At 56.2% G+C, this 27,936-nt stretch overlaps 1 protein-coding gene across 3 annotated transcripts; it reads left to right on the top strand.

Moving 5' to 3' along the window:
• The first annotated feature begins 504 nt into the window (after positions 1-504).
• Positions 505-26,180, top strand: ZNF512B (zinc finger protein 512B). 3 transcript variants are annotated; one of them, XM_065645501.1, is made up of 17 exons: positions 505-646; positions 4,383-4,505; positions 6,009-6,088; positions 6,862-6,990; positions 7,284-7,456; positions 7,621-7,874; positions 8,625-8,696; positions 9,981-10,115; positions 11,491-11,615; positions 13,849-13,941; positions 14,771-14,869; positions 15,537-15,809; positions 16,355-16,546; positions 21,141-21,242; positions 22,252-22,314; positions 24,475-24,573; positions 25,287-26,180. In XM_065645501.1, the coding sequence occupies exons 2-17, from the start codon at positions 4,385-4,387 to the stop codon at positions 25,578-25,580; spliced, it is 2,304 nt and encodes a 767-aa protein (XP_065501573.1). In that variant the 5' UTR covers positions 505-646; positions 4,383-4,384; the 3' UTR covers positions 25,581-26,180. The 3 variants fall into 3 exon arrangements, with proteins under 3 accessions (XP_065501573.1, XP_065501575.1, XP_065501574.1); XM_065645502.1 differs by lacking the exon at positions 505-646 and adding an exon at positions 1,950-1,986; XM_065645503.1 differs by lacking the exon at positions 14,771-14,869.
• The last annotated feature ends 1,756 nt before the right edge of the window (positions 26,181-27,936 follow it).

Raw genomic sequence — 27,936 nt, 5'->3', positions numbered from 1 at the left:
ACAGGCAGGGCAGGATGACAGGCAGGGCATCCTGCCTGCAAACTGCAGGGCAGGACAACGGGCAAGACAACCTGGAGGAGGGGATGACAGGCAAGACACCCCGCCTGCCCGTGGCAGGGGCAAGGCGACAGGCAGGGCGCCCTGCCTGCACCCCGCAGGGCAGGACGATGGGCGGGACACCCTGCCCGCAGCCCGGCCGGGCAGAGCAGCCCTGCCCGCCCCTTGGCGAGGTCGGGGGGAGCAGGCGGGAGGGCTGTGCGGTGCTGTCCTGCCCGCACCGGGGACCGGGCAGCCCCGCCCGCACCTGCCCGCGCCGGGTCACACCGGGCCGGGGGGCGCTGCCCCCGCCCGCTCTCCCGCCCGGTCCCGGCCCCGTCGGCGGAGCCACGCGAGATCCGCGGGGCGCGGGGCCGGCGCGGGCCGGCGGCGGGGCGGGCCGGGCGGGGCGGGGAGCGCGCATGAGCCGCGGCGGCGGCGGCGGCGGGCGAGCGGGAGCGCGGCAGCGGAGCGCGGCGCCGCCGCGGGTGTGGGCGCGCCGGGGAGCCCCGCACGGCGGCCCGCAGCCGGGGGCGGCGGGCGGCACCGCCTGGCCGGCCGGGGGGCGCCCGGCCCTGCGCGCCCCGCACCGCGGCCCGCCGCCGCCGAGGTAAGCACCGAGCTGCGGCCCGGCCCCGCCGGCACCCCCGGCCCCGCCGCGGCGGGGACCCCCCGCGTCCCGCTCCGCCCGCCGCCGCGTCGCCATTTTGCCGCTCGCTCTTCTCCTCCCGGCGGTGCGGCCGGGCCGGGCCCTGCCCGCCGGCCCTCGCTGGGCCCCGGCCCGCGGGGCTGAGCCCCCGCTGTCTCCCGGGGATGGGGCGGCCGGGCCCGGGGAGGCGACAGGCCGCGGGGCGGCCCGGCCGGGTGACAGGCGGCGGGGCGGCCCCTGCTCAGGCCCCGGGAGGTGACAGGCCCGGGGCGGCCCTGCCTGCACGGTGATGGGCGGCTGGCAGCAGGGGTGACAGTGAGGTGGGCAAATGAGGGGACGGGGACAGCGGGATGGCACAGCCGGGCCCGGGGAGGTGACAGCAGGACCAGGCAGGGAAGAGGGGTCTGTGTCTGTTCACGCCCAGGGATGCGCAGGACAGGGGGACACCCCAGTCCCCACCTCAGCACTACAAGGTCTCCTTGTTTGCCAGGCGTGTGCGCGCGCTTTTCCCCTTTGCTTTTGTGCGAGGGAGGAGGGACTGGAAAACAGGCTTCGAACGAAAACTTTACACCATCAAAAAGCCTCGAACACCATCAAACAGCCTTGCCCGTGCCCAGAGCCGCTTGGCCAGAGCACGGCAGCCTCACACTGTGGGGCAAGTTGTTCCCCCCAGGAGAACCTCATTAGGGCAGCCCCCAGCACTGGGTGTCCCTTGGCGGGGCTGCTCGGGACACCTGCAGAGCTGCCCGGTCACCAGCCGTGCCCGGGGATGCAGGGGCTTGCAGGGCTTCACCTGCCATGTCATTCCCTCTGGGGAAGCCTCTGTCGAGGGTGATTCCTCTCCCTCCTGAGGAAGCATCTCCCTCCGCTTCCTCATCTTTATTCCGGAGAAGTTTCTCCCGGCTCGCTTGTCTTTTTGGTGTTGCCCACATCTGCAGCTGTTGGTATTTTATCGTGAAGTGGAGTGGATCGACAGGTGACCGGGCTGGCTGGCGCATGGCACGGTGCATTTGTAGCAATGGCACCGGGGCAGGAGTCCCGGCAGGAGAATTTGTGGTCAGGACCCACGGGTGATTTTCTCCTTGTAGCCGTAAGGACGTTGTGGGGCTGAGAGAGTCACAGTCATCCCTGGCTGTGTATGTGCTCCTGCAGACCCCATCCAAGGTCATGGACAGGCACTTATGCGTGGAATTATTGCTTCTTTTCCAGTTTTCACCCCATTTCCAAGCTGTGCCCAGCCCACAGAGCCCTACAGCTCCGCAGGAGGGGTCTGTTGCGGAGGGAAGGAGCCTGTCAGGGCGGTGAGGGGCTGGGACATTGCTGTCCCTTTTCACACCTGGCTCGGGAGCTGTGACTTTGATGTGGGGGATCCCCAGGCTTCTCTCCTCGCTTCCCGCAGCCGCGGACTTCCTCCTTGCCTCCACTCCTGGCTTCGGCAGCTTGGCCTTTGCTCATCCCATGCTGGCTCCAGTGTTGACACAGGCTTTTTTTTTGGAGCTGGAGGCTTCGAAAATGCTGCTGTGAATTTCTAAAAAGTTACCTAAAAAGAGCCAGAGGCTTCATCAGCAAAGATGCTGCCAGTGCCAACCGTCCTACACCACATCCTCGCCCTGCTCACAGGCAGAACCTGCCGATATCTTCTCCCATTGCCAGTTGCAAAAGGGTTCTCACTGAAAACATAACAAAAGTGTGAAAGGGTGCAGGCTGTTGCCCGGTTTCAGCATGTGTTGCTCAAAAACAAGTGTAAAGTTTGGACACTACAAAAAAATACAATGGGCAGATTTCTGCTCTTTGGCTCTAGAGTCCCTGGGGTTATGTCAGTGGCCAGGGAGCGGAGTCTGGCTTTCGCTAAGCGGTTTATGGGATTTTTAGTTTTCATTTAGCCAAAAAAACAAGAAGGGGAAAAAAAATTCAAAGAAGTATTTGGTGTGGAAAAACAAAGGATGTTCAAAACCTGCTAAGCTGGCCAGAAAGGATCCCTTTGAGCGGACAGACACGTTACAGGGAACGAGAAGTATTTGGGAGCGGAGCTGAGCTGGGCACGTTGATAAACGTGTTGGCTGTGTGGATGTCCTCTTGGTTTTCACCCTGTTGTAAAACACAGAGACCTTGTAATCTTCAGCTTTTAGTTTGATGGACTTTCATGAGTTGCCTTTTTTTGTTGTTTTTCCTTTTTTCTTTGAGCAACTTGACTGAGGATGGCAGGAGGCAGCGCAGGAAGGAAAGGGACTGGCATGTTTGTCCCTAGAGGGTTGGGGACAGTAGGCAATGCCCATGCAGGTGAGAGTGGAGCTGAGATTTGGGAAGAGGCCGCAGGGACCCATCTCCGTGCCTGCTCCGCAGACCAGCCAGCCCCAGGAAGGAGCCACTGCCTGCAGCTCCTACCCAGGTCTCCCACCAAAAGAGCCCAAATGAACTGAATAAATGATCCCTGTGTTCAGCACTGAATGCCGGAGAACCTGTTGCCAAGGCTAGAATTTCTCACTTGATCTGATTAACCTTTGTGTCGGTGCAAACAACCACAGATGTGTCACCAGCCGAACGTGTGCTGGAAGCTCTCGACAGGTCTTCTCGGAGCATCTGGGCTGCACAGTGCCCGTTCCTATGTGGAAAGTTTCTGGGGACACCTTGGAAAGGGCTGTTGGACCCTTGTGAGCCATGTGCTGGTAGCACAGCCGGGGATGCGGGCACACGGGAGATGCTCCCGTGGCCTCCGCTCTCCCTCTGGCCATGGGGACAGGCAGGATGAGTCCGGGTGCTCAGGGCATCCGCTGTTGAGTTAAACGGTGCCAAATGTGATCTCGTGGAAGGAACTGGGAGCAACGAGTCAAATCTGTGTTTTAAAAACCACCTGTGTGTGGGAGAGATGTGTTGAGCAAAGGTGAAGAAGGCACCGGTTGGCACATCCCTTGGTCACACTGCCGATGCCTGGTCAAGCATCGTCGTGTCGTGACCAAGGTCTCAAGGCCGTGGTGGTCCAGGGAATCCCCCTCAGGGGGTTGATGCTCTTGCTGGGAGGTTTCAGGACTCCTTTTCCCCAGCATCTCCTGACACAGCCTCTGTCCTGGGACATGTCTTTGCTGTTCAGAGGGGAGGAAGGTCCTTGAACCCAGGCTGGGCAGAGCCCAATGTGTCCTGGCACTGCTGAATGAGGAGTGTCCTGCTGCCCGCTTCTGTGGGGAGCGAGACTGGCCCTTCCATGATAATTCCTGATGTTCATTATTTATAGAGAAGCCAAATTGAATTATTAATACGGAAAATTCAGATAACATTAACAATTCTCAGTTTATAACAGTTTCCCATTAATAAGGAAAATTGGAAATTTATCACTACATCTGTTCATTAAAACTCACTTTTTTTTTGCTTTTGGTGTCCTAAAGCCGAGAAATAAATGAAGAGGAAAAACCATTTATTCACTACTTCCCTGGGCAAAGTCAACCCATAATTTTTAATAAAATCTTTGCTGTTATATACGGAGGAGAAACCAGCCTATAACGAAAGTGGCTTTTCAGCCATGTCTATGGCATTGCTTGAGTGTAGAACAAATACTCAGAAACATGTCCCATTTCTTCTCTTTGTGGGAAGCTGCGTGATAGTTTTCCGATTTCCCCCTCTCCCCGGCAGCTCTCCTTGCTTTCAGCATGTGTTTCTCCTGGCTCCGAGGAGGGAATTTTAACACCTCCCCTGCTTCTTTCAGAGATGGCGGATCCTTATACCTGTAAAGGTGGAAGGAAAACTGCCGGCCCCAACAAACCTGCTGCCAGCAAAGAAAGCAGGACTGAGACGAGGATAAACCCACCCACAGAGCTGCCCAAGCTCGGTAAGGAACGGGGTTTTTCTTTCCATGGAGGTGGATGGGGTGGAAGGGACGAGCTCAGGGGTTGGGGGACGGCTGCCAGAACACGGGGGCGCAAGTGCATCTGGTCTCGGTGAGCCTTGGCTCCACGTTTGGGGCCAAAAAAGCCCCAGAACCTTGGAGCTGCAGAGAGCCAGTGCCTGGGAGCAGGAGGGGACGGATGGAGACGGTCTTTCCCTTCCAAGGGCTGTGCATCTGGCTTAATGAGATGGGTGTCTCACCGCCTATTTATCGTGTTGGTAGCTAAGTGGTACTTCAAAGGCTGGAAAGGTTTAAATGAGTTCAGACCATCTGCTGCCTCCCGTGTCGCTGCCCCTGAGATGGAGCCTTGTGAGTGTACAAGCCCCAGGGGACCCGCTTGCTAAGGGCTGTCACACTGATGGATAGCTGATTTCTCTATCCGGGAACCTCCAGGCACAAGGAGATTTTTCTCCTGTCTGCTTATGCTGGGCAGGTTGCGTCTGTGAGCGTCGGCAGCCTTTCGCTGAGAGCCCTGTGTGCTGCAGGGTGCCCCAGAGATGTGCTTCAGAGCAGGCACCCAAAATCAGCAGCTTGGCAGGGAAACCCCTATGCCCTAAGTGCTTCCCAAATGCTGCTCTTCCCTTGAGGCAGTTGAAGCCATAATTGCTAACAGAGGGGGAAAGTTATTGCTGAGGGGAATGAACTCCAGCTGTCCACAGTGTGGACATACCTGAGTTCGGGAGAGCGCTTTTCCCTGCGCCACATCTTATCGGCACCTTTAAAAGTAGAAAAGCTCTTTTTTTCAGCCCTTCCTTTTGGTTTAGGTGAACTGAAAGTGATGAAGTGGAGTGAAGGGCACTCTGTGATACAGGTATTTTGTTGCTCTCCCTGGGAAAGTGCTGGAGGTGGAAACATCTGCCAGGGTTCGCTTTGTTGGAGTGAATTAGGCTTGGTGCAGACTGGGGAGAGACAGGGACCGCTCCTGCAGTGGCTTTGCTGGCCTCTCTCCGGTGCAGCAGCCTGGTTGGCACAGGGAGCATCCTTCCCAAGTCAGGTCTTGGTCCAGAGAAGCCTCGTGTCCATTGGCAACCCATCCCTGTTTGTAAAGAGCTCACTGTGCAAAGGGGATGAGGGATTTCTGTGCTTGACAGCCTGCCCAGGGCCCAGCATCCTGACCTAGACGCAGATTTCTTTTGCTAAGTAGTGTAGTTGTTGAAGGATTTCTTCCAACCCGAACAGAAGGATGGTTTTCCAAAGCAAGCCCAGCTGTGCTGAAACTGCTTGGTGTAAATGAAAGGAGAGGGGCTGGCAAACTTCAGGAGAAGCAGCTGCCTCTAGTGTGGGCATCTGTGGGTTGAATTGCAGGGAGTTGGCTTTGCCTTCCAAAGGGGATTCCCCTCCTCACGCAGAGCCAGGGAGCCAGCTGGGCAGCAGCGTTGCCGGCACAGCAGCTCCTCCAGCACAGCTGGCTGGACAGCAAGTGACGTGCGCTGTGTCCATTTGCAGGAAATGCAACCAGTGACAAAACCGAAGGCAGGAAGAAAGGAAGACCCAAGGCTGAGAACCAGGCGCTGAAAGACATCCCTGTAAGACCCTGCACGCTCTGATCCCGGTGCTGTCCCTGATTTGCTCCCTCTGATGTGCCCTCTGCATATTGCTGCACCATGTGCTCCAGCCAGCCCTGCTCCGGGGTTAAACCTGCCTTCCCGATGATTTAATCATCAGAGCAGCCTTGTCTTGGACTCAGCGAGATATTGGCCCTGAATCCCCTCCATGTCAGCACCCAAAAGCCTGGTGGGGAACCATACTCACCTTCTAGCCTCCCCTTCTTGGGGCCATTCCCAGATGAGCTGGATTCTCTTGCAGCCACATCAGGTTTGGCTAGTGATCTGGCAGCCCCAGCAAGGGGGTGATTTATTCCCTGCAGAGTTGTGCGGTTTAATTCCAACACAGTAGTGTGGACAACACACAGAGCAGTTTGTCATGAAAGCGTGGACAGGGGGCGACTTACTGACTAGATGAAATGTGGGGTGGTTAAATCACTCGGGTGACTTCTGGCCTGATTTATTCCCCACCCTGGCCAGAAGCATGCATGTGCTCTGGGAGGCATGGCAAGGTAAATTCTCAGGAGGAATCATTAGCCTGTAGAGCCTGCAGCATCTGTCCCAGCAGCTCTTGCTGGAGCGAGCGCCACTGCACTGAAACACAGCCCTGGGGTCCACTTTGCAGCTGTGCGGTGGGACAGGGTGGACAGGAATGATTGGAGGTCCCGCGTGGTCCCCCCGGTCCCTTCGGGATGCACTGGTGCACACCAGGGCATGCTATGCTCTTCGCTCAGCTTTGTCTCTTCTGTTCCCAGTTGCCCCTGATGAACCAATGGAAGGATGAATTCAAAGCCCACTCCAGGGTGAAATGTCCCAATTCAGGTTGCTGGCTGGAGTTCCCCAGCATTTATGGCTTGAAATACCACTATCAGCGCTGCCAAGGGGTAAGGAGACCAGGGTAAAGCTCCTCTCGGGTCTTAAGCCCCAGGAAAAATGTGAGATTAGAGTGGGGAGGGCACAGATGGGCCAGGGACATTTTGTGAGGTGTGTATGAGAGGAACTGGGGTTCCTCCAGCTTAGTGTGAGCTCTGGCCTGGGAGGATCATGGACCGTTGGTAACTGTTTGGAGGGGCAGAAGGGTATTAGACACTATTTGTGTTTATGCCTGTGTCAGAAGAAGCCTGTCCCTTTTGTGGTCTAACGCCTGTCCCCACTTGTCTCTCCCTGCTCTGCTCAGGGTGCAATCTCAGAGAAGCTGACCTATTCGTGTTCGTACTGTGAAGCCGCCTTCACCTCCAAAACCCAGCTAGAAAAGCATCGGCTCTGGAATCACTTGGACCGGCCAGTGCCAACCAGCAAAGCAGAAAACAAAGTGCCGAAGGCCATTGGGAAGAGCAGCAGCAAGAAAAGGTACCAGGCTGTGGCTGGGCCGCGGGGTGGCTGCATAGGGACGGCTGGGAGAAGGGGAACGTGCCTGTCCCCATTCCCAGGATCCGGGCTGGTGAGGGGGGAGAGGTGTCAGGACGTTTGTCTAACAACCCCTCATTAAACAAGCCCTCTGTGCTTTGCCCTAGAGCTGCTGAGAGTTCAGCTTGCCCCACCATCCATCCCAAACAGGCAAAGACGGAAAAAACCGTGGCCCGGGACCATACCGAGAACGGCGAGTGCCTGACGGAGAGCCGGGAGAGCAAGGAGTTCCAGATCGCAGCGGCCGAGGCGATGGCAGCCGCCACCCCCACGGCCAAGTCCTCGAGCGGCAAGGATGCGGCGCAGCAGGGAGGCAGCCAGGCCTCGCTGCAGGAGGAAGACCCGGAGAGGATGAAGCACAGTAAGATTAGAGCCCAGGGCTACGCTGGTTCGGGAGCCTGGAGAGGGGCATCCCATGGGAAGGGAAGGGGCTCTGCTCCAGCCAACACCTCTGCGAGTGTCTCTCGGAGTATATCCAGGCTTTGTTTCAACATCCTGATAATTTGTCCACCCAGTGCTTGGATGCAGTGAGTTCCACTGAAAGTTAAAAACTCCCGGTTAAACACTTATTTCTTTAGGACCTATAGGGTTGAAAATGGATGGAATTCCCAGCAGTGTAGCAAGCTGCCATGTCAGCCCATCTGTCCTCACCAAGTGTGGCAGTTTAAACCAGGGTGGTTCTGACAAACCCCTTTTTGTGCAGTTTTGGGGCAGGGTTGGGAGGCTTGCTCTGTGTGTTACCCTCACGGGGCTGGCAGGCAGGGCCACTGTTGTCCCCGTCACAACGTGGCTTTGCACTGCTTGGAGCTCCAAAGGGAGCCAGCGCCAGCCACCTAGGCTGGCGAAACCTCACAACTTTTGGGGCTAGACAGAGCCACGACTTCCACCCATTGAATTAACCCTGGATACCGTTATTTTGCCTGTTTTTTTGGAGTGGGAAGCAGCGTCCTGTTACTGTTCAGTGGGGTGGCTGTTTCATGCAACAGCTCCTGTATTTCACAGTGGTAAAGGCCTCCTTGGAGTGATCCCCCTTGCCCTGGGACTGCTGAAGCCCCCTGGCAGTACAGTTATTTGACCAAATCTCTCTCTCTGTTTCTCTCTTTTGAGTCAGGAAGGAAACAGAAAACTCCTAAGAAGTTTACGGGGGAGCAGCCGTCCATATCGGGGACGTTTGGACTGAAAGGTAATATGGGGCTGATGCTGATCAGCTGTAGGGTTGTAGCTTCTCCCTGGGATGTTTCAGCGAAGCCCCTTCCCCAAAGGTCTCCCTGTAGTGGAGATAGATGCCTCAGAGCCTGGGGATGTCACACAGGAGAAGCTGGTGCCTTTGAGTATAGGAGTGTTTTAAAGTGAATGAAAGGCAGCAGGAGAGCCGGCACCAATACAGCCCCGTCTGCTCTGCTCGGGAGTTTGTTGCTGGGAAATGAGGGAAGAAAAGAAAGGACCTGGGAATGTCCAGCCTGTACCACAAGAGTAACGAACTGCTGACACAAGCGAGACATGAGAAACGTCTTGTCATCGTCCCACCAAGCTGGGATGTCACAGTATTTCCAATCATGTTGAGAAGGATTTCTGCTGCGTAGAAAGAGCGGGTGATGCATCCATCCCTCAGACTGGTCGCCCACATTTAGCAAAATGGATTCCAGGGGGAAGAGATGTGTTACCGGGATGTTTTCTGAGAGAAGGCTCAGGAGTTAGCTGCTTCAGCCTGACAAAGCAAGAGCGAGCGGGCCTGTGGTTATGCTCCATAAATAAACTCGGAAAGGAGGGAGGAGACCTGGGGCATATCTGGCACGAGAGCTGGATGCGGACTGGCTATGAAATGTGTTAAGTCAGGGAAATAAAAAGCAGGTTTCCAGGCACTGCAGGAGGCAGCGCCTTCCAGTACAAGAGGCACTCTGGGGAGAGGTACTAATGGCTTTGAAGGAATTAAACACTTACTGAAGAGCAGGCTGGATGTGTTCTTTGCGATTGCTTGTCCCCTGACTCCTGGGAAGCTGGAGGTTGTTTCCCTTCCCCACACAGGCACTGCCATAGACTGAAACATCTGCTGGGGGTTCCTCCAGAGCAAGCTGGTCCCCTCAGACCAGCAGGAACATCACTTTTATATGCTGAATTTGCTGTTCCAATTCTCCCTTTTAGTTTCGTGCAGAATGTCCTTTTGCCTCCTCCCCAGCTTGTCTTCCCCATAATCTGCCTTACTAGAAGCATCCTACCCTGCTTTGTCGTGGTGTTTTCGTAGTTCATAAACTGTTTGGGCTGAGGGAAGTGATTCTGTGTGTAAAACACCACAAGCTGTTATGTTGTTGCTTGTCATAATTATGGACCTGGTCCTACACATAAAACCTTGGCAAGACCTACAGCCAACTCAGTGTCCCTGGGATACAGCTGGAGATTTTTTTATCTGATAAATGCAAGTTGGTCTGATGGTATTAAAGTATTGAATAAAAGTCCCCTGTCCCTCCAGGTCTCGTCAAAGCAGAGGACAAGGCAAAAGCCCATCGAGCTAAGAAGCTGGAGGCAAACACCAACACAGAGGAGCTCAAAAAGAAACCTCTGGGAGCTGGTGTGAAGAAGGAAACTGTTGTGCATCTGCCGGCAGGTGAGGCTGGTGCAGGCTGAGCGCAGGCAGAGCGCAAGTAGAGTGCACGCAGTGGCTCAGGATGCAGCTCAGCTGCTCACCAGCTCAGTCCTGGGCTCTGCTCCAAGCCAGCTCAGTCCCCACCTTCACCCCGTGGTCCCCATCTTCACACCATGTCCCCACCTTTGCCCACAGCTCATGATCTGCGCACCCCTCTGAGCCCAGGGTGAGTTTTCTAGCAGATTTGCGAGCAGAAACAGCATAAAATCCAAGCACACGGCTCCTGCCCTTCCAAGGTTGTAGCCCAGATGTGGGAATGGCCACTGCTCCTATAACATTGGTGCAGCCACAAATGACATCCCAAAAGCATTTCTCTACCCTCGCTTCCCTGCCAGGGCAGACCGCTGCAAGTGTTGGCAGTCGATAGCCAAATCCTGGTTCCACTTGGCTTCAGTGTGACCGCAATTTGGGTCAGCGGCTGGGATGATGGCATTTTTCTATCATCATCTCCGTGAATGACACTGGTGCGTAACTCTGGGCATGATTATGTCCTCCCCAAGCTGCCAACGTGCAGCCTACACCCCAGCGCAGGGTGCTGGGAGCTGTGACAGCAGGAGGAACGCAGGATGTGCAAGATAAACACAGCTGCAATGCCCTGCACTGATTGCAAATTCAAATAAACGACTCTCTGATCTCACAGCCATGCAGAAGCATCCAAATAAACAGACTTGACGGGTTTTATTCAGACCAAGCTTCCCTTGGTGGAAGCCCAGTGCTGTTCTGCTAAGAACACGGTATGAACTCTGGACCTGGGAGCAGGTTTTGACCCCACGTATCTCTTATTTTGGGTGGTTTTTTTAAGGCGGTGACAGCCGTTCAAATAAACAGATGCCTGGGAGCCAGCACGCCCCTTACTGCCTGTGTGTCTGCTGGGAAGAGGAGTGCCAGGGAAGCTTTCCAGGCACATGTCCAGATGGAGCCAAGACGCTCACCTTTGTTTCGCTCCCGCTAATTGTTTTGTTTGGCAGGGGGAAGTTATTTCACGCAGGGCAAGATGAGATGGCTGAGGACATCATCATGTTTTAACTCCCAGTGTGCAGGATCCAGCAGGGTTGGAAAGATGAACCTTTTCCCCATGAAATGCCAGCAGGTCAGATAACTCCACATGAAGCGGCCCAGTGACCTGGTTTGCTCGAGCAGCAGCAGGAGCTGTGGGGCAGGCAGAGCTGCAAGTGCTGCATAGTTTGGTTTCTTTTTTTTAACATCAGGACTTTTCCTCACTTCAGTGCTTTTCAACGTAACAAATCAAGGAGTATGACAGGGCCGTTCTCTGCCGAGCAGCCCGCGCAGGCTGTGGTCTCTACACCAGTGTAATGCCTCTCCTCTCCCTCACCAGCAAACCCTGAGGACCAGTGGCAGCGGGAGATCAGTGAGAAGGGAGAAGTCTGCTGCCCAACCTGCAGCATTATCAGCAGGAAAACTGTTGTGGGGCTCAAAAAACATATGGACGTCTGCCAGAAGGTACGGGCTTGTCTTATTCAGTCATGTACATTGGATTTGGGTACCTAATACCCCACAATTCTGAATCCCTTTGTGGTCTGGGCCACTTCCCTCAGCGTCTCTAGCAGTCTTGGGTATTTCTAGTAGCTAAACAAATAGTTTTAAAGCTGAAGAGATCATTGGGGGCATCTCTAATCTGGGCTCCTCCGGAGTCCTGGCTGTGGGATTTCACTGTGTGCCATACTTTGCATCAGGCCAGATAAATTGTGGTTAATGAGAGCATGTCTCGGAGAGACACAGAGCTTGGATGTGCTCAGGCAGGCTGGCGGGATGCAGGAGTTCAGTAATGCGCAGTGAAAAATTGTCTCTCTGCCACGCTGCCACCCATCAGAGCATGGGATTACATCTCCATCCGTCACCTGGCACGGTGCAGAGCTGTCGCCACAGAAAGCCAATGTGGCATCAATGCCTCCTGCTTTGAAAATATGTGGCTTGGCTTTAATTCCACACTCATTTTCTATAAACGCCTCCTTAGCTTTTGCCTTGGTTTTTATACAGCGGTGGGAAGCTACTCTCCCTTTCAAACCACATACTACATCAATGCCGGGCAGAATCCTGCCTCCCCTGCCATCCTCCTGGCTCAGTGGATCTTGGCCATCGCTGCTCATCTCCTGTGCTCTGGAGCATCTCCCAGGCCAGGCCGGCTCCACGTGGGCTGCACGACCTGCTGAGTGGGACTCTGCCAGCTCCGGGCCTGTCTTCCCTGCTAGAAACAGGCCGGTGGATGTTCAGCAGAGTAATCAGGATTCCGGCCCTAGGAACGGGTGTCTTGTCACCCTTTTTGCGTGAGGCACGGTCCTTGCTTTGCAGCATCCTTGCCAGAGCAGCCTGTGACCAGAGGGGACAGTCCCCAAGCTCTAGGAGTGTGACCGCAGGTCCAGCTCTCAGCAGTTCATCTCCCAGATGAACCTCTCGTGTGTTTAGTGAGACTGCGCTGCTACAGGCACAGGGTTTCCCCACCAGAAGTGACGCTGGGGCGCAGGCACCCTCTCACCTTGCTCTCTGCTTTAATGACTGAAGTACTTCTTAGCTGGACAATGAGAAAAGAGTATGCAGGTTCCTGAAACTCTTGTGAAAAAAAGGAAATTGGTTTCTCTGTTCCTTGCTTGTCCCTGGGCAGTCTACTATGTTTCATTCAGCTTGGGAAAGGAAATAAGGGATGGGGATGGGCGCAGCATGCCTGAGGCAGAAGGAGATGAGGGCAGGTGTATCCTGCCAGCCTCCAGGTTAGGGCTTGTTGGAATATGGACACGGCATGTTCTTCAGTGTTAACCAGAGGAGGAAACCCCAAATTGGCATCTGATGAGTCAAGGAGCCTTTAGCATCCACCGTGTTAGGATCAAGCACTTGGGTCTGGAATAAGATCAACTGATGGGAGCACAGATACCAGTGAGTCACTCCCAGCTGGCTGCAGTGAATTTATTCCTCATTTCTCCAGAGCTCCAGGATGAGGAGGGAGGTGCAGCTCCATCTTCATTCCCTCTTCAGCTTCTAGTCCAGGTTTGATGGACGGGGAAGTGGTGAAGCTGGAGCAGGAACGGCCACAGCCATCCAGGCACTGGCTCCCTGTTGAGACACCCTGTCTCTTGGTGCCCAGAGAGTTCACCTCAGTCAATAAGTTCTGGTACCTGCCCCAGCAAAAGTCATGGTCTGTTTACTCACATTGCAAGTTCCCTTGTGTGCATTTAATGCATCTCTCCAGTTGCTCAGGAGACCAAGTCGGGTCGAACAGCAGAGCAACGTGAGGTGGGAAGTATTCCACTGTGATTGTGTCCAGCAGTGTCTTAATGTCAAACAGCCCAGGCACCCAGAAAGCGTTTTGTACACCAGCATCTGTCGTAGTTAATAGGGCTGCAGAGCACAGTCTCCTAACAGATTGGTAGATCAAAGCTGCTTCTCTTTCCTAACCCTTTAACAGGAAGACTAAGACACCAGGTCCAGATGTTTCCAGCCAGTGGGGCTTTAAATCTATATCCAAATTGGAATATTCTCCAAAAATAGAGGCATGTGGGTTTGATAACAGTATCCAGGACAAAAGAGAGAAAGCTCGGAGCTGTGGGCCGGGGTTGGGATGGGGACAGGAAAGCTGCAGTGCCTGCTGGGTCCCACTGCTGGGTCCTGGTGCAGCAGCAGCCGCTGGAAAAATGAACCGTGAACTGTGGCCTCCGTGGTGATTTCCCTCTAATTCCCTCAGCTGCAGGACGCCTTGAAGTGTCAGCACTGCAAAAAGCAGTTCAAGTCCAAAGCTGGGCTGAATTACCACACCATGGCTGAACACGTCAGCAAGGTAAGAGAGCTGGGCTGCTCTCATCCCACGCCTCCTTTCTCAATGCAGAAGACGAAGCAATTGTTTTCCTTTGTCTTTGTAAAGGAGGGATTCACAACACCGTCTTTGCAGCATTTCTCATACTGCTTAGTCAGGCGTAGCCTTCCCCCTTCCCTGCCCAGCAAAGCCGTTCCTTCCCGGGCAGCTGGACAGGCTCACGTTGATCATGGGGAGTAGAGGACTGGAAAAATAAAACAAGATTTCAAATGCTAGAACAAGGGAAGATTTAGTGAGGTGGATTTTGAGTGGCAAAGCTCTGCCTCCAAAACTGTGCTCACAAATCCGGGACTGATGGGTTCTGCCTCGCGTGAATCTCAAAATCCCATCTTTATCTCTCCACCATGTGTGTGAGGAGTAGCCACAAAATTTTTCATGAGTAAAATCTGGCAGGCACCGATTTAGATGCAATTCTTAAAAATCCAGTCGCACACATGTCCAAGACACCAGGGCAAGGCATAACCGCATTTCTACATGTCCCGTGCTTACCAGTTGTGACTTGTCTTATACCTGTTCATTAATCTCCTGCTCTTCAGTCTGGCTGGTGAATCCTCCGTCCAGGAGCTGCTCCTGGCTTTTCCGACAGGCCCTTTGGCTGCAAACACAGGAAAGGCACAAGCAGATCTGGCATGTAACGGCGAAGGCATTGGCATGTGGGAAAGTGGTGGGAGATCCAGCTCTCCTAAAGAGAGGTTCCCCCCAGCCAAGGGCAGAGCTTCACCAGCCACTGCTGGCACAGAGGACATGAGTAAATGGTTGACTCTGGTCGCTTCTGTTACTTCCTTGTTTCAAGCCTGTTCCTGTGGAAACCGCTGGACTTGGTGAACAGGAGGAGCGGGAAAGGCTGAGGAAAGTGCTAAAGCAGATGGGAAAACTGAAATGCCCCAACGAGGTACGAGAACAATTCCTGTTCCTCGTTCTGTGGGAAGGTGGAAGGAGCAAGTCCCGATGCAGAGGGGGACATGCGCTCTCCGGGCATCCCATGGCATATTCTCAACCCTTCCACCTTAGATCAGCCATCCCAGTCCCTGTCCCCATCCCCGTGGCCCCGTGTGCCCAGCAATGGGCCGTCCTGCAGGAGGGTGGGCACAGGACGGGGCACGGCCAGCGCTGTCCTGAGCACAGTGCAAAACTAAACTAAATGGCACCAAAAAATGGCCGTGAGCCAGTGGCAGACAAGTCATGAACAGGTAACAGGGGCCTGTGGCAGAGGTTTGTCCCCATGGATGCTTTGCTTTCCATGCAAGCAGTGCCTCCCCACCACCATCCCCTCCTGCTGCCTGCGGTGTGTCTGTCCGGAGGGCTCTGTCCGTGTGTCAGGGTGGGTAGTGCCGGGGACAGGGGCTGTTTCCCCCCATCTCACCATGGCCCTGTCATGCCTGTGTGCGGTTCTTCGGGGGAGCGATCACCCGACAGTTCCCATCGCTCAGAGGGGACGGCTTAGTAGAGGGGGGTCTTCAGGATATGCTGCTCCCCGGAGCGATGTCACCCAACCATTTCAACGCGGGCACACCAAGCACCGGCCTTCCCTCACACTCCCCTTCCCTCCATCTCTGCAGGGCTGCGTGGCCAACTTCTCCAGCCTGATGGGCTACCAGTACCACCAGAAGCGCTGTGGGAAGCAGCTCCCCGAGGCCGACAAGCCCGTCTTCAGCTGTCCACACTGCAGCAAGAAGTACAAATCCAAGGCCGGCCACGACTACCACATGCGGTCAGAACACGCGGCCCCGGTGAGCCCCCCAGCCACCCCTGCAGCCCCAGGAGCGGGGCCAGCCCCCCCCGGCAGTGACTGCAGAGCTGCGGAGCCGGTGGGCAGGACAGAGCCGAGCAAGGCAGGTGCAGACATCGGACCGATGTTATTTTCTCCCTCACATCACACTTGTGTTGTATGATGCGGTGCTGGGAGTGGGATGGGCTGCAGCCCCCTCTGGAAAATGCGGAGCTGCATTTGTGCGGTCAGCAGTGTTCCCCTTGCTAGTGCCTGTGGGTCTGTGCTCCAGCCCACCCCACATCTGTGCTCTGCTGGGAAAAAAAACATTGCTCAGGCTGCTCGCCAGCACTGGGGTGGCAGGATCCGTCCCTGGGGAGCATCCTTTTCTGTTCTGTTGAGCCCTACTGACAGTGCATCTGACGCTAATCCCTCTCTAACTCTAAAAAGCAGAGACGTTTATACGTGGAGGAGCGCAGAAGGATGCAATCGGTGTAATGCACGGCTGTCTGCGGGGCTGGGGAATCCGAGGGTGCTCCTTCGTTCCCCTGCTTGGGGACACAAAGTAGATGTGCAAACACAGAACCCAAACCCCAGCATCCCTGTCCTGGGATGGAGAGCTCAACTCCCCCCCTCATCATGCCCTTCCTAACTCTGTCTCTCTTGCAGCCTCCGGAGGAGCCAGAGGTGAAGCCAGAGCCTGGCCCCGTAGAAGATTTTGAAAGGACCCCGAGCGGCCGCATCCGTCGGACGTCGGCCCAAGTAGCCGTTTTCCACCTTCAGGAAATAGCAGAGGATGAGCTGGCCAAGGACTGGACCAAGCGGAGGATGAAGGACGATCTGGTGCCTGAAACGAAGCGGGTGAGAAGCTTTTATTTCTCTTTTTTTTTGTTGTTGCAAAATTTTTATTTCCCCAGTGCGTGGTAGTGGTGGTTTCCAGATGACTTCAGCTGCAATGCATTTATAACGTAAAAAAAAATCAAGCCCAAAGTAGCTGTTTCATTTCAAATACTGTGGGAAGAGAGGTGTGGTGCTCTCTTCTCCCTCTTCCCGCCTCAGCTGTTGCATTCCTCTGTTCTTGAATCGCTCCCCTTACTTGTGACTTTGGGTATTTTCTGTTTGATTTGAGGGGGCAGCCAGGGCTCCCAGGTGTGAACAAGGGACCCACATACAACCTGATGTACAAAAGCAGTGGGAAGGTCTCAGCCACTGGCATAGCTGCTCCATGAAATGCTGTTTGTGGTGGTGTCGGAGACATTTCTTGTGTTCGGAGTCTAATTGTTTACGTTTAATTGAGCCCTATAGTGGTGCTAAGAAACCAAGAGAATTGCTGCGAGCTTGGCAGGAACAGGTTTGCGTTGGAGATGAGCAGAGGGGGAGTTGGACCAGCTCCCAGGTGGCAAAACAAGGCTCTTGTTCTGGAGGACAGGGACCTCGGGCTGCTGTCCCCGGCTGTGTGGGCCGTGTGTCACAGGGGGATTTTTTTTTTGGAGGAGGAGGAGGTCAGTGCAGTGGGCGAATGCAGCTGTAGCTGCGGGCACGTCTTGCTGTGACTGTCACGTTCCCTTGACAACACTCTCAAATATAGTCTGCTCAGTCTAGGATGTTTTTTCTTGACGAGCGGTGCTGGTGGGAGGCAGGTTCTGCCCAGGGAGGCTGCTGGGAGCTTGTTGATCTCAGCACGCTCTGCTCACCTTGCGTCGCTCAGGGCTGGTCAGCCTTGACAAGTTGCGTCAGTTCAGGGTGTGGAAAAAACCTCCAGACTGCAAGTGCCCAGTTTGAACCTGTTACAGCCCCAAAAAAGCCCTTTCCTCAGACCTGGCTGCAGCTGCGCTCCAGGACGGGTTCAGCCCCAGGCAGCGTGGGAGGCTCGGAGGAGCGGGCAGTGTCCCCATGTCCCCATGTGTGGTGGCCGTCCCTCTGAGGGACCTGACAACCTGGAGCAGCAGAAGGACGAACACCGGAGAACCGTGACTGGGGCGGTGGGACTGGTGATTCCCAGAAGAGCTGCAGAGAGGTGGGGTGTTGGGGACAGATCACGGCTGCTCCTGCAGCGGCTCAGCAAGACCTGGGGATTCCCGGTGTTCCGGAGGGACAGATGCTTCCCAGCTCCCGTCTGTGACCAGTGACAGCTGGGTGCACCCAGACCTGCTGCAGCACAGGACCCATTTGTCCCTGAGCTTTCCAGTTGCCCACCACAGCCCCACCACTCAACGTGGACTTCAAGGGAGCTGATGAAGAAATCCACCCCTCCTCTCCATCACTTCCCCACAAGCAGACAAGCAGCTCCTCGGCAAGCCCATAGGATCCGGGGCTGCACGGCCCTGCTGCGGCCCCCGCGCCCTGTCCTGCCCTCAGGGCCACATGGCAGCCGGTCCCAGCCAGAGAGGGACGTTGGGGTCAGACCCTGTTGGTGGCCCACAGTGGGATGCGTTTGCCTTTTCCCGGGAGGACGGATTCTTTCGCACCAAAGCAATGGCATTAGAATAAACGATTGCTGCACGATCCTAGGCCTTCATTCTGCGCTTAACCAAATCCAGCATTTCTAAATATACACTGGAGTCTTATTTTCTCGCTCCGATCTTTATTTGCCTCTGGATAAGCTGAAACAGATGGGGTGTTTCACAACGGCCGCTTGCTGGGGATGTCAGATGGGGAAGGGCACATCCCTGCTGCTTTTCTGGGAAAAATCCCCTTTCCAGAAGCTCTCTGAAGATGATGCTGCTCCTCTGACATTCCTCTGGCCATCGCCAGCCTGTGAGCAGCAGCGAGAAGCCCACAGGTTCCCAGCTCAGCGGTGGGCTCTAGGGTCAGGGGGATGATGCCCTTACCCCTTTTGGAGGCTAGACTGAGGGAAACAGCCTTCTTGAGCAGAGGGAGAGGTGTGTAAGAGGCGAGAGGAGAGAAAACACCACGGAAATCCCACAGTTCCGTGGTGTGATGCTTTCCCTGTAGAGCTTGAGGTGATGGAGCTTGTTCCAAGGTGCTGCTGGAGGATGTGGTGGGCTCCTGCATCCCAGGCAGTCCCTATGCCGTGCAGGGAGAGGGGCAGAGCTCCTTCGTGGGGTACGGGAGCCCACTCCTCACTCCCCAAAGCTTGGGGTTGGGGTGTTACAGCCCCACTGAGGCTGAACATCCCCTCGGAGCCTGGGGGTCCGGAGCCAAGGGCTGCCCTAGGCTGGGCATAAAAGGGAAAAAAAAACCCCATCCTGGAGCCAGGACAAATTCCAGAGCAGAAGAGCCTGGCTTGGGTTTGTCCCCCCAAAGCAATGGCCTTGCAATCCAGGCAGGAGCCGCGCTGAGCCCTGCGGGTTCACGTCACCAATGGGCCAAATGGGATCCCAGCTCCCGCTGCGCACCCAGCGGGACTCACTCCATCCCTCCTCCTGTTGCTGGGCAGTGCCCTGACCCCGCTGCCCGCAGCCCCTGGCTGTGTTTTGGCTTCACCTCCTGGCCGGCATCAGCCGCAGTTCCGTTGGGGCGATGACAGAGCAGCACTGGGCACCTCGGCGGGGCTTCCAGGGGAGCTTGTTGGCCGGGGCCGAGGCAGCAGGCATGGTTCTGATTTACCGCGATGTATTTTGGGGAAGGGGAGAGCTGTCTAGGGAGCAGAGAGGATTGAAATATGAAAGTTAATTAAATAAAACTGCCAGTCAAAGAAAACAAGCCTTCCCAGCCCAGCATCCTTCAACTGTTCAGAAGAGATGGGCTGCGGCCAAAACCCAGTTGTAGTCATTTAATGATTTGGCCATAAAGATTTTCACTTACAGGCTGTTTGAGGAAAATAAATGGAAAAAAATAAAATAAAATATTCCATGCCTGGGGCTCTCTCTTAATAGAGACATAAAGATGACTTTGACATTCCCAGAACCGCAGCACCCTGGGCAGACATGGGGTTTGTGTGTTATTGTGCAGGAGGAGGGATGTTTCTCCGGAGTGGGAAGCCAGAGCAGCAGAGTCCCCATCTCTGAACATCCCCCCCGTCTCCTCCCTGGGGACACACCGAGGGAGATGATGTTGCTTGGGCTGCACGCGGTTACCGTTAATGTTCGTTCATGCATGAGGTTGATTGGTTTTTAATTAAGGAGGCCGTTTGGCATCCCTGGCTCTCAGTATCAATGAGAAAAAGGGACCCTGTGTTCTCTCCCGGAGGTGGCATTGCCTTCTCCAGGCTGGATGCACCATCCCAGCACTTCAAAGGGCTCCGCTGGCATCTCCATCGGCCGCCAAGCACAACAAATAGCTGCACGCTGGGGCTCAGGGGATTTTCCACATCCGTCCGTACCAGCGCTGGCAGCGCCGTTTCGCAAGGCCCTTTACCCCTTGCGCAGAGCCTGGGCTCCCGTCTCCTCTGGCCACAGGGGCCGCCGGGGCTTGTGGATCTCTTAAATTTGGGTGGAAACGAGCCATCGCTGTCTGAGCCCTCGGTGGGAGCTCCCCTTTGCAGGGGGGTTTTGTGGGAGCCGGACAAAGGCAAATCCACAGCTTTGTCAGCATGTTCAGGAAAAGTCACAGCTGGAAAAGAAACCCGGCCAGCTGCCTCCCCGCCGTGTCGGAACCGCCAGCTCCGGGTCCTGGGGACATGTTTCGAAATCAGGACTTGGTTTTGCACCTCTGTGCGTTCTCCCTGGCCAGCGCGGATGCATCGATGCTCGGGGGTGCCCACGGAGAGCGGCACGTGTTGGGGTACCCGTGCCTGTACTGTGCCCTGTGCTCAGGGCAAATCTGGGGCTTGGGACCCAAAGAACATCCACAGGTCCCAGCAGAGCTCACTGAGTCGAGCTCGTAGTTGTGCCGAGGTGGTCGTGGGCAGAGTAGCCCTGTGTCCCCTGCAGCCCTCGGTGACAGGCAGGGACAGGTAGTGCTGGGGGGGACAGAGACGCTGCAGCTGCTTTTGCTTGTGCTGAACATGCAGAAATGGAGTTGGGCAGGCCGAGCCTCTATGCTAAACCTCAAAGTAGCTAATAAAGCGGTAATTAAAAGCACTTGGAAGGAGTAGCCCTGCCAGGAGGAGAGGCAGAGACATAAGAGCCTTTCATTGTTCAGCGAGTTGTGCCCGCTCACGGTGGACGGCAGCCACGGAGCCTCTTGGCATCCGTCCCCTCTGCCCGGCGTGCCGGGTTGTTTGTTCTCCCGGTTATGAAACGTGGCAGAAGGGCCACGGTGACACAATGCACCGAAAACGCCGGGTCCAGGCCTGGCCCTGCCATGGGGCACAGACCAGGGAACGTCCCCTCTCCTGATTGCCAGTGCGTCCCGCTGTCACCTCCTGGTGGCACAGCAGCAGGACCAGCCACCCCCCTACTGTGTCATGCCTGGGGGTGGGGGCATCTCCAGGAGAAGCCTCCCAACTAGTTTTCAGCTCCGATTCACTTCTCCAGGGTGGGGGGAACAAGACCCACCAAGGCCCGGACTGGTGTGTGCCGCTCTGCTAATCGTCTTCTATTGTTTGCAGCTCAATTACACCCGACCGGGGCTTCCAAAGCTCAATCCGAGGCTGCTGGAAAACTGGAAGAACGAAGTGAAGGAGAAGGGCCACATCAATTGTCCCAACAACGTAAGGACCGTCTCTTTTTTTTCTCCGGGACTACTGGTCTCAGTCTGCAGGAGGAGGAGGGAGTTTTTAGGGCAGAAATCCCCCCAAACCTTGTTCTCGTTGTGCCCAGGATGAAGCCGGCAGTGCTGTTCAGACCCTTGTTTCACCTCCTCTCCCTGGGGTTGCTGCCGTGCCTGGTTGAAGCGTGTCCCACCTTTGGGACCCTCCTGCTGTGCTCAAGCCACCAGGCCTGGGGACCGGGCCACCCTCTCCCCAGGTGCCCCCGGGCTGACAGTTCAGCGTAGCCCAGTTCAGGCTCAGGAGCTGCTTTTGGGAAGCTCCTGAGATCCAGACGTGGCGAAGGCTGCACGGCCTGTGCTCCAGAGCCTTTTTATGCAGAGAACCTGCTTTTCCCAGCGCAAAGCCGAGTCTGGTTTTAAGCCATTCTTTTTAAAGCCCTGGGACAGGCAGAAACCTCGGGGACATTGTGTGTGCTTCATCTCGCAGCCTTGGCCCGAGCTGGCGGGAGGTGAACTCCACCCTCATGCTGGGCCCTTGATTTATGGTCTGAAACAAAGCCTTGCTGATGGGAGTCTTGAGCGGGGCTGTTAGCCTGAGGCCAGGGCAGACGCGCTGGCTAATTAATGTCATACACAGGCACTTTGAAAAGATGTTGCTCAGAAACTGGCCATGCTGCTGCCCGGGTGATTTCTCTTCTCTGTTAAGCATCTGTTGTGGCTCCAAGAACTCCTGTAGCCCAGCGGGACCTCCCGACTCCTCACAAATGTACATTTTCCACCGAGACGTTGAGGGGAGACGTTTTTCAGCCGGTTGCAGAGGGAGGTGGCCACATGACTCCCATTAGCGCTAATAGGAAACGTGTGACCGGAGCCCTCGGCGGCTCGTAGAGCATTAACCTCACGCTGCTTTGCTGGGACCGGTGGCCTTGCTGGCGCAAGGGGCTCCTGGCCCCAGCACAGAGGAAGAGGAGGGAGGATCGTGGCAAACCCCACTTTGTTTCTTCCCACAGTGCTGTGAAGCCATTTACTCCAGCGTCTCGGGGTTGAAAGCTCACCTGGCCAACTGCAACAAGGTAGGTCCCTCCTTTTACAACCTTCAGCTCCAAGGTGGGGTTAGGTTTTGGTTTTCTCTCCTCCCTGGATTGTTAGGAAGCAACAGGCCAAGGGACACCAGCATGGGTTAACGGATCATGACACTGGGAGGAATGGCAGAGCCATCAAGTTGTCACTGCTCAGCCCGTTGTCACACCATCCCCGTCTGGCCGCTTGCCCTCAGCACCGTCCTCTTGGGCAGGACCAAACCCACAGCTGTGGGCAGCCAAAGGCAGAGGGGCTTGAGCTGGGCGGATGTGATGTTGGGGATTTAGCGACTGCCCCAGCCTTGGAGGAAAGGTCTTGCACCCCAAGGGCCCAGACCTCACACACACCATGTGCCTCGGGGACGGGGACAGAGGGACAGCAGGAGCGAGTCCTCCTGCCCCACATCCTCCCACCTTGGCATCCCCATCCTGCAGCAGCCCCTGCCCAGCTTGGCTTCTGCATATTCACAAGCCCTTGGCTACCAAGCATGGCCAGCACCTTGCACACAGCCGCTCAGAGCCAGGAGCTGGGCATTGGAGGCTGAACGTTCCCCGAGGCAGGTGGGGATGCGGAACCTTCCTCCATCAATCTGGGCAGCCCAGCAGCTTCCTCAGCCAGAGGGATGCTGGTGCAGAACTCCTGGGCCTGGAGCTGGGGCTGGAAGAGGCGGCCGGTCCATGCAGAGACCCGTGACGTCTCAACAGAGCAGCGCTGCCGGCTGCAGTGAGCCCCGGTGGCCTTCGGCCGCCACAGGGGATGGAGCTCAGCGTAGGTCCCTCAGTTGGAACTGAGTAAGAGCTGGGAAAGCTTTATACTCTGAAACATTTCCAGCTGCAGCTTCCATTGAATGGAGCTTCCAGGAGGCAGCTCCAATACATACCCCATGGTTATTAAAAACACAAACTCCCGTGCTCCTCCAACATGAGCTGGAACATCAACCCCTAATGAGATCATTTAGAAAATGTGCTGCAGAGATCCGGCAGAAGAAGCTGGATTTATGCAGGATAAAAGTGCAAACACAGGAGACAGGGGCAGTTCCTTCGCTAGCCTGCAGCACCGTCTCCCAGAGAAAATGGAGCCGTTTTCTGGCTGGTGTTGTGCACAGAAAACAGCTGAGGGTTTGCACAAGCGTTTTCTTTAACCGTAGAGCTGCACCCTCAGGTCTGGCAAGTGCAGTATAGTGTTGGGGGTCAGCGCTGGGGGAATTTGCTGCTTCACGTACCCCCCACGCTGCCATCAGCAGGACTCATGCCTTTACAGAGGGTTTAATTTCGCAATGGATACATGCGTCACCAAATAGGCCGTAAATCACACAGCCCCTCCAGAGCGGGCCTGTGATTTCTGCTGTAAAATCCTGCGGAACTGGTGGAAACACATCAAGCTTTACTGAGAGCGGAGGATGCTCCCAGGCAGACCCCCTTCCTCAGCGGGGATTGATGCACCAAGATGATTTTTGCATGGGGATTTCTGAAGCCACATCCTGCCTGTCCCCACAGCGAACGACCTGTCTAATGACTTACGGCATGGAGCCAGCTATGGAGAAATTCCCAGGGAGCAGATCTATCGCCTGGCCCATCCATAAACCCTTTGTCAATAGAGAGCACGTTATCTCCCGTGGGCCGTGAACTGCGGCAGAGCCAGGACATCAGTCATCCCCACAAGGCCCCTGGTGACAGAAATCCAGCAGTCGCTGTGTCTCTTTGACAGCATAAAAGGAAAATTAGGTGAATCTGTTGGACATAAATTAGCTGGTGGTTCAGTCCCAGGAGGTCACAGATCTGCTGACAGTGAGGAAATGGGGCGATCAGCCCCGTCAGCGTCCTGCACCCCCGGGGACACACACGGTGTCAGTGGTAACGAAACAGCCAGTGTTGGGGACGCACAGGCAGCAAAGCCTGTCACTTGCTGCCCTCCCAGCTCGTGGAACCCTTTGATGCTGCAGCGGCACAGGTCAAAATTCAGAGCAGAAGATGTGGTTGTGAGCTCCTGGACTGGAACCGAGGGCTGGCAGAGGTCTGGTGGTTTAGAAATGAGCATTAATTTTTGGTCGCTTCAAGGTTCAGGCATTAACCTCCCTTCACAGGGCGGGAGCAGGGTGGAGGCAGCATTTTTGGCTCTGCTTGGGGCTGCAGGAGGATGCTCTTGTCTTGCAGGGGGACCACTCAGTGGGCAAGTACCGCTGCCTCCTGTGCCAGAAGGAGTTCAGCTCTGAAAGCGGTGTCAAGTACCACATCATCAAGGCTCACTCGGAGGTAAGGACACGGTGGGGCTGGTCCAGGCTGGTTCCTGCTCCGATGTGCCCGTCCTGGGGCTGTGAGGAGCGGCCGAGGGACCGGGGGGGTTCAGCCTGGAGAACAGGAGGTGAGGGCAGACCTCCTTGCTCTCTGCAACTGCCTGAAAGGAGCTTGGAGCCAGGGGGAGTTGGGCTCTGCTCCCAAGGAACAAGTGCCAGGATGAGAGGAAACGGCCTCAAGTTGTGCCAGGGGAGGCTGAGGTTGGATCTTGGGAACAATTTCTCCCCCAAAGGGCTGTCGGGCACTGGAACAGGCTGCCCAGGGCAGTGGTGGAGTCACCGTCCCTGGAGGGGTTGGACAGATGGAGATGAGGTTCTCAGGGACACGGGTCAGTGCCAGGGCTGTGGGAACGGTTGGACTCCATGATCTTAAAAGTCTTTTTCAGCCAAAACGATTCTATGATTCTACAATCCATCCATCTGCCAAGAGCAGAGCACAGAGCTCCCAGCAGCATCAGCAATGCTGTGACACACTGGGGTGGCCTCCCTGTCCTTCTTTGAGTCCCCAATGCCCCCAGGCAGTGGCAGCTGCTCAGTTTGACCAGTTTGTCCTCAGGGAGGTGATGCTGACAGGGCACAGCGGGGTCCAGGCTTGGGCTTGGGTTGTGTGTGTTGGTGTCGGTGCCCGGCCCCAAGATGGTCACTAACCCCCATGTCACCCCGTGGACACAGAACTGGTTCCGAACCTCTGCAGAGGCCAGCCGGAAAAAGAAAAGCAGGGAACAGCTTTCTTCCAGCAAAGAGGAGAAAAAGAAAAGCACAAGCGGGAAGAAAAGAGGGAGGAAACCCAAGGAGAGGCCTCCAGAAGTGTCCCTGAAGGGCAGAGAGAGTGTGGCCACAAAGACTAATCACAAGAAAACGCTTGAGCACTGGGAAGGCTCCCGAGGCAGCCCTGACGGGGACGAGCATGTCCCCAAACCCCCGAGCCAGCGGAAGGGGGGAGCCAGCAAGATGCCCGAGAAATGAGCAGCTCAGAGACTCGTCTCCGAGGATTCGTTTACAGCCCAGGGTAACAGGGTGGGGGTCTCTCCCAGTTTTCTGTCCCCACCTCGTCCCACCTCTCCCCCTCCACCCTCCACTCACCCCCTTTTTACAAAAAAAAAAAAAAAAAAGAAAAAAAGAAAGAGACAGAAAATACCAATTAATTAACCACTTTAAACAAGTTACGGACCTTGTTTCACACTGGAAAACAAACAGGATCGAGCAAGCTGGGCCGTTCTCCACCCCCTGCCCATGTACATACCCCCTACCCGCGCCCTCCCAGCCCGTGACTCCCCTTGTCCCTCCCTGCGCCAAACTGGGGACGCTTGAGCAAAAGAAAAGTGCAATAGCAGCGGGACCCCCTCAGATGGGGCCTCCCGGCCCGCCCGGCAGCACCTGGCGGGTCCAGCACCCGCGTCCCTGCGCCTGGGGGGACGGTTCCAAAGATGTTGGAGGGGGACGGCAGCGGGGGATCTGGTTGTGTTTTCCCTGCAGTCTTGGGCTGAGAGGGACCGTATTTAGGCTCTGCGGTGGTCGTGGCCATGGTTTGTCCAGCAGCGCGAGGGACGAGCAAGGAGCGGGGCTGGGGGCGGCTGCGAGAGGCGGGGCGGGAGCTGGGAGCACCCCTGGAAGTCAATGGGAGAGGTGGGGGGGTCAGGTTGGAGGTTTAACCGAAAGCTGTGGGAATGCCAGGAGCGCCAGGAGCATCGCGGTGAGACCGCGGGGTGATGGGGGAAGCTGTGCCCTGCTGCTCAGGTTGGCTTTGCAAACATAGCTGGATGCGATGGCAGCGCTGTGGTGGCATCATCGTGGTGGCATCGCCACAGTGGCAGTGCCAGGGTCAGGGTGAGCTGACAGAAAGGGCGATTCAGGGTCCCCATCGCGCTCCATCCCAAAGGTGCCAGTTGCCCAGGAAGGACAAACAGGGTTTCAATCCCCCCGGCTGTGGGAGGGGACAGGGGGGCAGCATCAAGTGACAATCACGGTCCTGCTTTTGGGCACGTTGCACCCGCTTTGTCTCTCTGGGCTGGGACCCCCCCATGTGCACCCAAGCCCTCCCTGGCCATCGTCCTGGGGGATGGGACCCCCAGGGTGTGCTGGCCCTTCGTTGTTCCCCTTCCCCAGTTTCTGTCCGTGTCTGTACTAAATATCCTCACACCTCGCTCCAGCTGGAGGGAACCGTCCCCAGACCAGGATGCGTCTGTCCCCAGACAAAAACCAGGCTACCTCGGTCCTTGGGAAACAGGCACATTTTCTCTCGGTAACAGAAAAACATAATTTGATTTTTTTTTCCCCTATGCAGAGCCAGGAAGGCAGTGTCGAGGGGGGGAGGAGAAGCTTCTGCTTTTACTTTAGTCGATTAAAACCTCAACCCTCGGTTTCCTTCACTGCTCTTCACCCACCAGAGGCTCAGTATTGTTTCCTTGCTCCGAGGAGCCGCTCACTGACAATTAACGTCGTTGCCCATGGGCAGGTCATTACGGCCGGGGGTGCAGGGGGGTATGGCCATGGCTGATGCTGGGGCAGCTTCTCGGGGGGAGCCGATGCCGTGGCCACCACCTGCATCAACCCGCGAGCAGGACCTGTGTCTGTGGGCGAGGGAACCTGCCTGAGTGCTGCAATTAATGAGAAAGCTTGATTAGCCACTGCGGCTCAGCCCGTTTGCCACTTGCGCTTCATCCGATCTTTGTTTTGATGGTGTTGGGGGTACCGGTGCTGCCTCCCCATCAGGAGCCGTAGGACCCGCACTCCCTGAGCTGTCTCGGTCTTTGTCACAAGGAGGACATGGGGACACTGTCAGGGGTCAGGAAGGGGGAGCGGGCAGAGCTGGGGACCTGGCGCAGGGTTTGGCACTGAAATCTCTGCGAAGGGGTGGAGGGAGCCGCTGGATCCCAAAATCTCACCCCGCCACGGGGGAAAGGCCTCGGCAAAGCTCCCAGCCCGGGGAGGGGGGACCCGGGTGGCCCTGGCTGCTGGTTTGGATGTTAATTGGCTTCTCATTGATTAAATTAACAGGTGGCTCTTTGTGAAGGTGAGACCTGGTGCAGGAGCTCGGCCAGGAGCTGTTTGGGGAGGGGGAGACCTGGGGAAGGGCAGTTTTGGGGGGTCCGGGTTGAACCCCGTCCTGCTGCCTCGGTAACGAATGTCCCCAAACGAGCGAGGGGCTGGAGCGGGAACAGCCGCGGTGGCCTCGAGGGGGTGACACCATCCCAGAGGGGACTCTGGGGACAGTCTGGGGTCTCAGGGCAGGCGATGGGCTCAGGGCGGTGGGGATGGTGGTCCCAGTGCTGGGACTGTCCCTGTCACCCCCACAGCTGGAGGAGCTCGTGACGGCAGCGCC

The sequence above is a fragment of the Caloenas nicobarica genome, chromosome 15 (assembly GCF_036013445.1).
Source record: "Caloenas nicobarica isolate bCalNic1 chromosome 15, bCalNic1.hap1, whole genome shotgun sequence".
NCBI lineage: Eukaryota > Metazoa > Chordata > Aves > Columbiformes > Columbidae > Caloenas > Caloenas nicobarica.
The sequence above is the reverse complement of the archived record's forward strand: the minus strand, read 5'-3'. Positions and strand labels throughout refer to the sequence as shown.